We start from the raw sequence: 12,810 nt of genomic DNA on the forward strand, positions 1-12,810 counted from the left end.
TAAAGGACTTCTGCAAACTGCCCCAAGGCCTGTTTTCTATCCAATTTGCATAACAGTAAGGTGGAGTAAAAATGCTTCAGGTGATTGAAATTTACCAAGAAAGAAAAAAAGAAATATGAAAACAAAACAAAGCACCATTAGAGGCTGACTTCTGGACAGCTTGAACTGAATAGTAACATTATGACGGGGGCTGAAGAGAGGATCCAGGCTGGCTCAGCCAGAATCCTTCCTTTGAGGAAGCACTTGCTGCAATAGGAAATCCAGTCACTGTTTCTAATTTTATAGTACTGGACACTTCTCAATCATGCTTCAGAATGGTCAGAGACCCTTTGCTAATGCTCAGCTGGTGTGAAATGACCTCAGCACATAACACGGTTGGTCAACAAAGGCTGTATCTCTTTGCCACTGATGAAGACATGAAGTGTGTCAGAAAACGACCTTTTGGCACACCTTGCAAAAAACACCAGAAAGAGAAACTCTGCACAGGGAAAAAATATTCCTGGTCTCTCTCTCTTGTAGGAAGCAGGTTTTTCCTTGTGCTCTTCCCTTTGGAGGCAACCCCAATAGCATTTTCTCATCTGAGCATCTCTAAGCAAACTCAATGGTTTTGGTTGAAGTTTTATACTCATTGGCACCAGCTAAGACAGTGGCCAGGTGCACATAGGTGTGTGTGTGGCTCATCTGAATGACCCCATCATTAAGAATGGGAAAGATGCTCAGAAGGTGACCTACTAGGAGCAATCCCTGTGCTTTTTGTCCAGCAAATTTTGCCCTTGGTTCTCATGAAGGTAGGTTTGCCTGGCTGTATCCAGCATCTTATGCCTCTGGGTCATGCAGACAGATTTGGAGTCTTTCTCCTTGTGAGGGCATGGAGTAGTGAGAAACAAGAAATTCAGATGGGGAGAATGAGCATCAATTTAAAGATTAAAAAAATGACTGAAGCTTGTTTCCATGAGCTTCCACAAACAGGGAGGGCTCATTTAGCTACCCTCAGAGCAGATTTTAGCCACACAGACACCGGCACACACTCTTCATGAAGATCTTGTGAAGATCACAACCAAATTCCCCTCCCTGCCTCAGCCAGCTTGGGAGCAGTCAGGGTGGGCCTCTCTCCACTGCTGTATCTGGAAGAATGACATTTTCGCACATTTTGATAACCACATTTTCCATCTAAAATTGCACTGGTTTCTGGCTTGCTACTGGGACTCAGGTCAGGGAAAGGAGAATACAGTTTTCAGCCTGCATCTAGCAACATGAGCTGTTAACCCTGCCTACCCCAGAGGACCATTTTGGCAGGCAGTGGGAATACCCAAGGGAAGAACATGCCCCAGGCAGCTGGTCGTACCGACCCTTCCATGCTGAGCTCTTGGCTGCAAGAATGGACAGCCACAGCCTCCCCGAGTAGGTCTCGTGTGTGTTACCAGACAGACTTTAAGAGGAAAGAGCAAACTGAACCAAAGACGCTGGTGCCCAGGGTGGCTTTGTACCCTTGCAAGAAGATGGCACTGTACCTTTCTTGCAAGACTCTTGCTCTACTGGGTGAGACTCCCACCCTCCCAGGCTGCCCAAGCTCTCCAAAAGGTGAAAGGACCACGTGCTCCTGTGCAACCCTCCCTCGCCAACTCTCAGTATCTCTGTTCAGCAGGTAGCAAGGCCCTCGGGACAGCCCTGCCCCCATTATCACCAGGGAGACTCAGATCACTGAATATATGTGTGTGATCAACCACTGGCCACATTGGTGGCTCACTTTTTTTTCCCATATAACTTAACCTCTCGTTCCACCGAACAGAGAAACTGTATGGAAATCCTTGGCATCTGATGCGTGGCCTGATATTCTTTTGCCCACTAAATGCTCTCCAGGAACCTTTCTCATCCTTTTGCTTCTTCTCCTCCTCTCTTTACATCACTGTCTCTCTTTCTTCTTCAACAAGTACTGTGGGTCTGTCTCCATCATAAAGCCCAGAGCCATTCAGGTACTCCTCGTCTTTGTTGTACTGCTCTGGTCCAGAAGAAGGCATGGAGTTTTCAGAAATAGAGCCATTTTTTACATAACCTGGTAAATTCCGGTGTCCATTGAGGGTCCCTGGTATAAGTCTTGTATTGAGATGGAGGGCAAGTGCCCCTCTCGTGGCTACATTTGTGATGCTGGTGTGGGAAACCATTGGTCCATAACTGTAGGTTGTGCTCCCACTTCGTGCTTTCCTTTTGAAGTCAAGTGCTAATGTCCACCTGCTCCATGACTTCTTTATTTCTGCTTGGACCTGTGATAAGAGGGGAAAAAAAAACATGAGTGGAAGGACAGAGGGCGATCAGCAGGATGTATTATCCACAGGGGTGGAGAAATCTTTGGAGGGTAAAATTGGAAGGAACATCTTGTGTTTATGCTGCAGGACATAAGAAACATATCTGTAGTTGCATTTCCCCTTAAAATCCATAAGCTTAGGCCCAACAAAACTTATGTTGGACCGTGAAAAGTAATTCTGTTCTTTGCAGTGTGCATTCACTGACCACCTAGATTGTTAGCATCCAGCCACAGAGGGAATTACAGGGAACAAAGACAGCTCAAAAGCAATCTTAAAATTAAAGCATGTCACTTGAAACAGAATAAAAGGGTCAACAAAGCTTGGCCTAACAAAAGAGCTTGCTGCTTAGACAGCTATTCTATCAATCCCCTTTTATTTCTGCCACCGATCAGATATTAGGCAGCACAAAACAGCACTTGTGCTGGGAAAAGGAAAAAAAAAAGCACTTTTTTTCCACCCATTAGCTACTTCCAGTAGCTCATTTATTGATGACAGATTGATCTGTATGTCTTACATGACCAAAATAAGTGTACGAACTTTCTGTGTGCATGTACAGATCTTTCAGTGAGTGAAAAACAGGGTTGCATCTCTAGACTAAGAGGGGATACACTGATGTGCATCCACCTTACCACCTGCATTTAGAACTAGCTTAACAAAGGTGGGACATAATTAAGAAGCTGATGACTCTTACCTCTCCATTGCAAAAACAGTATATGATGGCAACAAAAAATCCCTAGAAGAAAGAAGAAATAACACATTAATATTAATCTGGCAGCAGCTGAGTATCTATACCCTGATGGGGTTGCCCAGCATCCCTGTGTTTCTCTGAAATCAGTGATGTTTATAACTTGCTTTATATGATATGGATAGGAAACATTGCTCTGTTTAGTAGTGCGTGAGGGACAGATTAACGTAGCCATTTTTTACAGACAATTCACAAAGTAAATGGACTATATAAACTCTCTGGATCATGCTCTACCTAACACATCTATTCCCCTGTCCCGATCTTTTGCAAAATTCCTAAGACAGTGATGAGGGCCTGGGAAGGTGGTGGGGTCTCACTCACTAGAGGTATTTAAGAACATATTGGATACACATTTCCAGTGCTTTACATGTAGCTGATCCTGCTGCTGGACAGGAGATGGCCCTAATGGGACTCTTTCAGCCCTGGTTTCAGGTGGGGCAGCCTGTATGTTGGGCAGAACTGGCTGAGGGGGAGCGGCAAAACCAGTCAGATGTGAGAAAACCATCCACATATTTTTTATTGGTCAATAGTTTGGCCAGATCTTGGTGAGGTCACCTGCTATTTGTTCCCTTCTGAGCCCAGCAGGAACTGTGGAAGTGCATGGATGCAAGCTTTGTCCCCACCTGCCATACAATTTCATCTGGCAGACCCACTGTCCCCCTCCATCATCCACACTAGTTGACCATGATGATAGGTAGTTGCATGTGAGCCAAAAGTTAATCTCTGAGGGAAGAGTGGGCAGTGGCTAAAAAACACTGCTCTGCTTGTAGAGCTTTGCATATTCTTGCTGTTGTGCCTTATACAGGAGCAGTCCTATAACTGAATTTGCCTTTTACCCAAACCTTGAACTGAGGAATCCATTCACAGTGCTGAGAGACAGCTTGGGATAAGCTAATTGGAAGCTAATTTGAAACAACATGTCTCTGTGGATCTCTACTAGCTTATGTCTATCCTGGATCTACACAGATTTTGTGGGGCAAGGTATCTTTCAACAAGCTTTTTTTTTTTTTTTTTTTTGACACACTGATCCTTTTTGCACTGTATTTTGCAAATATAAAACATACTTGTTGCTAAAATACTGTCAAATCACCCTGTGAATGAAATCTGACATGCTGTAAACACAACCCCGTTTCCAAAGAGAACACCTTGCACTCTCCTTTCCCTCCTCCCTCTGTTTAAATTCTTGTAGTTTGTCCCCATAGTTTAACAATTACAATACCTGGAAAGAGTTGAACAGCATTTCATAGTGCATTTGAACTTGCCAAAGAATCCCTGACACATCTGTGTATGGCATAGCCATGAAAACAATATAGTGAACGCCAAAGAGAGGCATAAGGACGAGGGTAGATTTCAGCAGCTTCCTGCAGGAACAAGGAAAGAGAAGACACAGAGGAAGTCAGTGGATGGAGTGAAACTCCCAGCCAGGCTGGTCCACCTCATACCTTGTGTGTCTATCATGCATAATTTTATTATGTCTCAACATGCCCCCTTTACTAGTCCTGGAGAGCTTACATTTACCCAGGCTCTATGTCCACCCACAGTTTCAAGCCATTTATTCTCGTATGGCATGAGACAGAACCCAATCCATCCCCCAGCATGTCGTGATATGCTAATCTAACCCTCTTCACATGCATGTCCCCATGAGATGCTGCTGTAGGTACTGGAGGTGAAGACACCAAGACTTCTTTCTCAGCCTCAGACCATCCACTATTTTCAGTCAGGAATATGGGAACAAGATGGAAGAGTGACTGGAAAGAAATATCCACTGCTGCTTCCAGGTCCCAGCCTCTAAATTCCCTTGCCCCTAAAGGGTGATTCTGCTTCTGAATTTAAAGACTGGACATAGTCCTAGACAGCCTACTCCAGCTGGTGTTGCTGGAGCAGGGGGACTGGACCAGATGATTTCCAGAGAGTCCTGCTCACCACAAAATTTCTGTAATTCTGCAGTTCTCTCTTCTTATTGAGGCAAAGATCCACCCAGGATTAGTGCCTTCTGTGCAACGGTGGAGAGGGAATTGTAGAATTATGCTAGATACCAAAGGGAAGTGAATGTCATAGTATGGGGTAAGCTGGGGGTCACCAATCCTAGGAGGTGTTTTGGACTGCAGCATCCCCTGGAAAGCCCTGTTTGAAGGAGAAGCTCCATCTCAGCACAACACCTATGTCAGGGGGTAGGAGGGAGGTAAAATGAAGCCCTGAGTGCTTGGCTGGGTTTGCTCCTGAGGGATCCAGCTTTGCCTGGAAGTGATGCTAATTGAAGGATTAAACCCGATGCCAAGAGTTACAGCAAGTCACCAAGTGCAGGCAATTATTGAGAAGGACGGACATCACTACCAGAAAGACCTGGTACCACCTCTGTCCAGCAACTGGAAACCACCGAGGGAATTTAGAACATTAAAAGGAGCAGGCCCCATCCAAACCATAATTAATAGCAAGCTTCAGCCAGGGATAAATAAATAAATAGATAAATCAGAGCCCTGACAGGGCAGCAAAGGAAAACGGAGAGGTGTTTTCCAGCCAAATATCATTCCTGATTCAAATGAAACATCTTGTGTTTGGAGAGTGTGATGGTAGCAATGAGCTCATGGTTTGCAGCCCAAATTGCCCTGTTCTTCCCCCCTGCATGTGTCCTGCCAGTGAGTCCAGCTGAAGGGATTCGGAGAAGCCTTGGGAGCCCTCGAGCAGCCGAGGTGTCTCAGCAATCTGCTTTTTCTGTCCAGCTTTGACCATACTACAAATACCCTAAATTATCAAGAGAGAAGAGCTGGCAGAACAAAGGAAAACAAAACAAACAAGGAAAGGCCAGATTTCCAGCAACGTTTCAGGAATCTTTTTTTTTTTTTTTTTTTTATTATTTCAGCAAAAGCACTGGAGCACCCACTGAAGGGCAGATTTAACAAATAGAGTAAGTTTTACAAAGCACAGGAGGGAAATAAACAGAAATAAATAAAATTGTACAAGGTTTAGGGGCTTCAACAGCACAAGCAACGCTTTTATTTTTGCACTGTTGGTTCAAGGCCAGCACAGTCACTTCCTAACTGGCTGGAGGAACTGAGCTCCTCTCTTTACTATGAGGCAGGTCCCTGGGGTTGGATTGGAGAGGTTTAGGGGAGGTTTAATCAGCTGCTGATTCATTCTGCATTATCAGGCTCAGAAGATGGTGTTCTTCTCACCTTTTTTTAAGTGTCTACAGGGTGGGTATTTTCAGCTGAACCACTCACCCTGGGCTCCCTCTGCAGTCAAAGAGGAAAAGGGGAACTTTGGCTTCTCCCCAAACTGAGGAGGGTTCGTGACTCACCTGTACTGTTGTCTTGAGTCACACCTCCCTGCATTTGTCTCCCGTAGCTTGGTTGCTAGGACTCTGATAATATTGATAAAAAGAATAAAATTTACCTGGAAGTGGGAAAAACAACAACAATTAATAACTGTTAAAGGAGATGCAGCCGATGTTCATGTTGCCCAGGCTGTGTTTCCCCTAGGTGAGTCAAGGGGCTTGTATCTGAGCTGGAAGTGCTCCTCCTGTAGCAGGGATTATCTCCCCTGGCAAAAACCCAGTGAATGGTGAGATTACACCAGCCTTATTTAACCAGAATGGTTGAGAGAGAAGAGAATGGGATCCTCTGGGAAGGGGTAGACATCCCAAATGGGAACACCGACACTTGAGCTAGCCAGCCTGGGCTGCCTTGTGCATGAGTCCCTTATTGAAAAATGCTGTGAGATAGGGAGAGACTGAAAGATAGCGAGGAGGTGGTGAGTAGACACCTGACAAGTGGATATAATCTCAGTATTCAAGGCAGTGATTACCAGACATTTCAAGGTTTGGACTGCAGTCAGCCCTCAGTGTTTTTCACATCATCTTTATTACTTGGCTTACAGCTCTGTACAGTGATATGGGCCATTTTTATGGCCTCATAAACCTCTTAAGCTGAGTTTGGGGTCCAGGGAGCAGAGTGAAATTCAGTTATATTGTCCCTTGCAGCCAACCTGATGTTAAGGTCCCCTCAGGCTAAGAGAAGCATTAGTAAGATGATTTTACATATTTCCATGTGCAAAAGGAAAGAAGAACAAGCAACCTGCATCACGAAGAGAACACAGAGTAGACACAGCTAGATATGACAGGTCAAGAACATAGAAGGGTAAAATAACTAAAACTTCTGTTGTACGTCTACAATAAAAGCTCTCCAGAGGAGTGTGTGGTGTGGACCAGACAGTAGGGACAGCAACAACAGACAGAAAAAAATATCTTCTTGCTGTACAGGGAGCCATATCTGTGAACCCAGTTGCTGAACTAAGCTCACCCAGTCCTACAGGAACATGCCCATGGTGAGGGATGCTGCAAAAGGTAACAATACCTCATGGTTACACTGATACTTATCAGAGCTGAGAAATGGGGAGATGTTTGGGGGATTCCTGGGTTTTTGAATGTTCTTATGAATGGCTTATAACCCTAGCTGCTCCCAACAAACCTATTCTCAAGGACATGGTGAAACTACAAGAAGGCTGCACACTGCTGGGCTAATACTGATGTCTATGGGTTTGCAGCAGTCATTTGACTTCTCAGACACCAGTGTAGCAGCATTTCAAGGAAACAAATTACCACGCCACACACAGTCTTGTAGTTTTACACCAGAAGGGACCATTAGGAACCTCTAGTTTGATCTCCTGCAAAGCACAGTCCATAAGACCTCCTTGTATTCATTTTGGTTTGAGCTACAGCAGATCTGGGTTTCAGTGTTTCCATGACGGAGATCCTACCACAACCATTGCTAAGTCGTTCCAATGGTTAATTATCCCCACTGTTAAAACAAGTAGCTCCCTGAGCAGCTGAATGTACACGGCCTGGTTTGCTATGGCTTTGTCTTCTGTGGTTGGATTCTTTCTCCTTTAACGAGGTGCAAGTTCGTTTCGAACAGCTCTCCTCTGTGTTAAAAAGGGGTAAGGTCACACTACGCCCTTTCCAGTGAAGGGGCATTGGTAGAATTTCTCTCCAGTATCTATTTGACTGTTTTCATGAGGTCTGTGGGATTTTAACATCTATGCAACTCCATTCCCTTAGTTACATTTGGTTGGAATTTACTGACTGGCACAAGAGTTGTAAGGGAGGGATGGATAGACCGACAGGCAGAGAAGCACACAGCCTGGGGCATATAACTCATTTTCATTGGAAACCAATGTTAGAAAAAGGAATTAAAAAAAAAAAAAAAAAAAAAAGCAGGCTTTTTTTTTTTTCTCATATGAGTTTTTCTAGCTTCAAAGTCTCAACTGTGGTATCTTGTTCTACATTTGTTGAATAAATTGAAGATATCCAACCTTATCATAGTGAGGAGGGAAACTCCTGTGACTTTCCTGAAACATGTGCTAAGGTTTAAAAGAAATCCAGACAACTGAACAAAATCAGTTAGTAACATAGTGGAGGGATTTTAAGCCCCTCAGCCTTCAAATTCTCTGCAAGTACATCCAGAAAATGCATAACTTAGTCCAGCAACATATGACCAGCCAGTGTGGGAATTGAAAAGGCAGCCAAGTGAACAATATGAACCCACAGAAATTAAACAGAAACAACCCACAGAATATTTTTGCATGATAAATAGCTGCATTTGCAAATAGCCAAGGTACAAGCAGAGCAGAGCCTCATGGAGAAACATTATTTTTACAAGGGCAAGCCTCAATTGAGCTCTTTCTCCTCTGCTAATTGGGCTTTAAATTAAATGCAATGGGGTTGCTGGCATTCATCTCATTGAACTATCTGAACTTTCTTCTCCATCCTACTATTTTGTTTCCAATGACCACACTGTGGGCTTGGTGATTCGTTTCTTCCAAGGTACAGAATTGATTACTAGGGCCAGGTGGAGAATTTCCACCAAAAGGAAATTCTGAAGAAGAAAAAAAACCCATCAAATCCAAAGTAGCTCACCTAATCACACATATGATCACATTTACCTCAGAAACTTTCCTGGTGTTTATATGCAGATGGACTGACTTTCTTCTCACCCACACTGATCATCTTCCAAGGCCTCCTGATTTGTGAGTCAGTGCAGAGTACACAGAGCTTAATGCAAAACCCTCTGAAGACTATAAAGAGATTCTTACTGACTCTGCTCAGCTACTCCTGGATGTATGTAATGGGGAGCTAGGATATGTGGGTGGGGAAAAGCTCTTTTACTTGCACTTACCTAACTATCAGAAGATGGAATAATGGAGAACCATAGGGAAAGACAGAAGGAGGAACAAGGGTAATGACTGAAAACTGCGAAAGCAACTTCTCAAGCTAATTAGGACCTTGTTCAAGCAAACACATGACCCACCAAATGCCCCTCATGAACTTAATAACAGTGCTTCCCAATGCAGATGCATGGTAAGAATGTGTTAAGACCCCTGGGGGTTTTCAGTATCACATGGGTTGTCAATATTATATTGAATATTTGTTTCGTTAATGATTTTAGGTCTTAGGTCATGCCATCTTTCTCTCCTAAGCAAAACAAAACTGCACATAACCTCACTGCTGTACGCAGCTATTGAACTTATAGACAGGTCAAAAATAAGGCCCTTAAACTGGAGATGCTGAGACTCCACACCTAAGGCAGGAGCTGTGCTAGAAGGTAATTAGAGCAGGGTAGCCTGGCCCCACTCTCTGCACTGTGCCTACACCGTCAAATGCAGCCTCCCACCATTGCAGTCAGCCAGTACTCACCACGATAGCTGCCAGGATGGGCACCTGAATAATCCATTTTAAATTGCCAGCACTCAAGTCCCAACACCTGAGAAGAGATTGAGATCCCATTAGGAAATAATTGGTTACAAGGAGCAACAGACTCGCTGTCTCCTTGGGTAAATCCACCCTCGAAGGATGGGATTCCTCCAAAGCCTGCTGGGTTGGAAAGACCTTGATCTAACCTTGCCTTCAGTCCTCATGGCTCCAAAGGAGCCCTTTTTCCCGCTGTTACACCATTCAGAACTGAAACCCCTGCTAAATGCATTTAAAGTTATGCTCTCCAGATGGTGGAACAGCTCTTTCCACAGTCATCAAGACCTGTCCCTTCTGGGCAGGAACCCACCCTTTTCCACTTCTTCTTCATCTCTTTAAGAGAAAAAAATACACGAAAAGTATTCTGGTTTTCATGAAAACAAGAGAGGCTGTGCTGGGTTTTGCACTGGCTGAATTAGTTTAATGCTACCCCTTGGAATAAGCCTACGCGACTTTGCCTGGGGATCAGTTCTGTCTGATCCCCAGGCAAATGTGGTAGTATGGATAATTCTGTTTTTCTACATTCAGATCCTGTGCTTCCTTCATCCCTGCAGTCACACCAAGACCCAGACATGCCCCATAAAAGTCTTTATCTTCTTTTCATCTCCCGCCCTTATCCAAGTGAGGACTGAAAGGGCAAACTCTTGGTGGCATGGATGTTCATCTATGGTTCTCCATCTGCTGATGAGGGGCTGGACGCTATTTCCTCCCAGGCATTTCCAGCAGCCATGGAATAAGGTCACTCAGTGTTAATTACTCTGTTTGAATTCTCTCCAACCACAGAGAGAGGACTGCCACAGGCCTTTCTTTATCTGAGCCAGACAGCCCCCACATGGCAGCTGCAGTTTTCATTTCGTGGGCCAAACTGCCCAGGCAACTCTTCAAGGAAAGCGAGACAGGGGCAGAGAAACCACCAGTGCTGACTGAAGGGCTGTACGAGGATGAGCCTGAGCCAATGCAGATGCGTCATCCTCCACTAGCTGTGCTACCAGGTCCTTCTGAGCCTGGAGCTTGGCTTTCTCCCCTTTGCAAAGCAGTCTCTTCCTAGGCAAAGTCATTGGAAAAGTTGCCTGGGACCCCCAAATTTTTAATGGCACATTGTGTATAGGAGAAACCTGCCTTGTGGTCAACGTTGGGCTGTTTGGAGGCAAACATGGTTGTGTTGGGCTTGAAGATTTGATGCTATGGATGCTTCCTTCAGCTTGATGCAAGAATAGTAGGCCTTGAGGTGTTTGTATAGGACCAAAGAAACAGCTGATTCGGCATCCTATTTCTACAGTAGCCAGAAAGTGATATTTAAGGAGAAACAGACAAGAAGGTAGTAACATTTTTCCAGAATATTCTTCCAACAATCTGCAGTTCAGGATGGCTTTCTGAGCCAGAACATTACTATTTAATACGTCTGGAAGAATTTATCTCATGAGTTTGTACAAATGCTTCTTAAACCTAAGGACATGCTGGCACCCACACCTTGTGCAGTGAAGAGGTGCTTCACCCCTCCTCAGTGTGGAGGCATCTCCTGTGGCTGTGCTGAACCTGCTACCACCCAGCTTCATGCAGGGCTTTCCAGCTCTGCTACTGGAAGAAGCAGGGAATGACTGATCTCTACCCATGCTCTGCAGGGCATTCCTTCATGATTCAAGCCATTCCTGCCCCTGCCTGGCTGTGAAACATCTCCTTCAGCCCCAGGGATAACAGCTGTAGGTGTTCACATTATTAATTTCTGTAAAATGAAAGCAAAACCAGGAAAGTTGGACCCATTTTAACTTACACCCCCAACAGAAAAAAAAAAAAGAAGAGAGAGGAGAGGAGAGGAGAGGAGAGGAGAGGAGAGGAGAGGAGAGGAGAGGAGAGGAGAGGAGAGGAGAGGAGAGGAGAGGAGAGGAGAGGAGAGGAGAAGAGAAGAGAAGAGAAGAGAAGAGAAGAGAAGAGAAGAGAAGAGAAGAGAAGAGAAGAGAAGAGAAGAGAAGAGAAGAGAAAAGAGAAGAGAAGAGAAGAGAAGAGAAGAGAAGAGAAGAGAAGAGAAGAGAAGAGAAGAGAAGAGAAGAGAAGAGAAGAGAAGAGAAGAGAAGAGAAGAGAAGAGAAGAGAAGAGAAGAGAAGAGAAGAGAAGAGAAGAGAAGAGAAGAGAAGAGAAGAGTTGCTAATTTCATAGTAGGAAGTGATTCTGGCTTTCTCTGGTTCTTTTTATCCTTGTGATACACCCACAAAGTCACCTATGCCAGAAGCCCCACGAAGGCATCACAGGTGAAAGAAAGAAAAGGAAACCCAACAGGACTTACTCTGTGTCGGCTAGAGTGGCTCTCACGCTGGCCCACGCTGTAACAAATACAGCAGGGAGACCTGGAAAGAAACACAGATCAACAGGGTGAGCAGGGGAATTAGAGGACTCTGACAGCATAAGCCCAATTGGAGAAGGATAGGGGAATGTGGAAGAAGGAGCTTTAAAATATTCAAGCATAATTTGGACCATTAAAGCCATTTGGACTATTAAAGCATTTGGACCATTAAATCTTGTTCTTTTTATCTCTTCTGTGGTCCAAGCACTGTAATGGTAAACCAAGGATGGGAAGGGAGCATTTTATGGAGGCCAAATGGCATGGCCTGGACAAGTCCACCCTACTAAAGTCTCCTGGTTTTCAATATGGAGCAGCTTGCTTTGCTTAAGCTTAAGCTATATTCTAAGCCATGCCTGGAGATGCCCCGTTGATCTGGGGTCAATGGACCCAATGTGAGTCATGGACTTAGGACAAATGGTCACATTCCTGTACCTAAGCATTGCTGTATGGGGATGTAGCCTGTATGGCCTGAACCTGTGTGACCGCTGCTTGCTCTACATAAATGATTCAACTCAAAGCAGAGATGGGGTTTGTATAGTGCATCTTTCCCAACATATTTGTTCCTTTCCTTTGGATTCAGGGAATGGTGGGTCTAGAATTGGACTCAGACTGTATCACCCTGAAAATGGCCTTGAGTATGCCAGAAAGTTGCATTGAATCCAGAACACCTTGGTGGCAG

General features: G+C 44.6%; 1 protein-coding gene across 1 annotated transcript in view; it reads right to left on the reverse strand.

The window, feature by feature from the left end:
- Window positions 1-1,600: 1,600 nt before the first annotated feature.
- The window catches only part of PTH1R (parathyroid hormone 1 receptor), a 62,322-nt gene continuing 51,112 nt past the window's right edge, over window positions 1,601-12,810 (reverse strand). The window contains exons 9-14 of the mRNA XM_032183292.1: window positions 12,075-12,135; window positions 9,740-9,806; window positions 6,347-6,441; window positions 4,268-4,409; window positions 2,995-3,036; window positions 1,601-2,261 (exon numbers count right to left, since the gene is read on the reverse strand). Of these exons, the coding sequence (XP_032039183.1) occupies window positions 1,899-2,261; window positions 2,995-3,036; window positions 4,268-4,409; window positions 6,347-6,441; window positions 9,740-9,806; window positions 12,075-12,135 (770 nt within the window). The 3' untranslated portion in view covers window positions 1,601-1,898. The remainder of the gene's footprint in view (window positions 2,262-2,994; window positions 3,037-4,267; window positions 4,410-6,346; window positions 6,442-9,739; window positions 9,807-12,074; window positions 12,136-12,810) is intronic.

This window comes from Aythya fuligula, chromosome 2 (genome assembly GCF_009819795.1).
Source record: "Aythya fuligula isolate bAytFul2 chromosome 2, bAytFul2.pri, whole genome shotgun sequence".
Classification (NCBI taxonomy): domain Eukaryota; kingdom Metazoa; phylum Chordata; class Aves; order Anseriformes; family Anatidae; genus Aythya; species Aythya fuligula.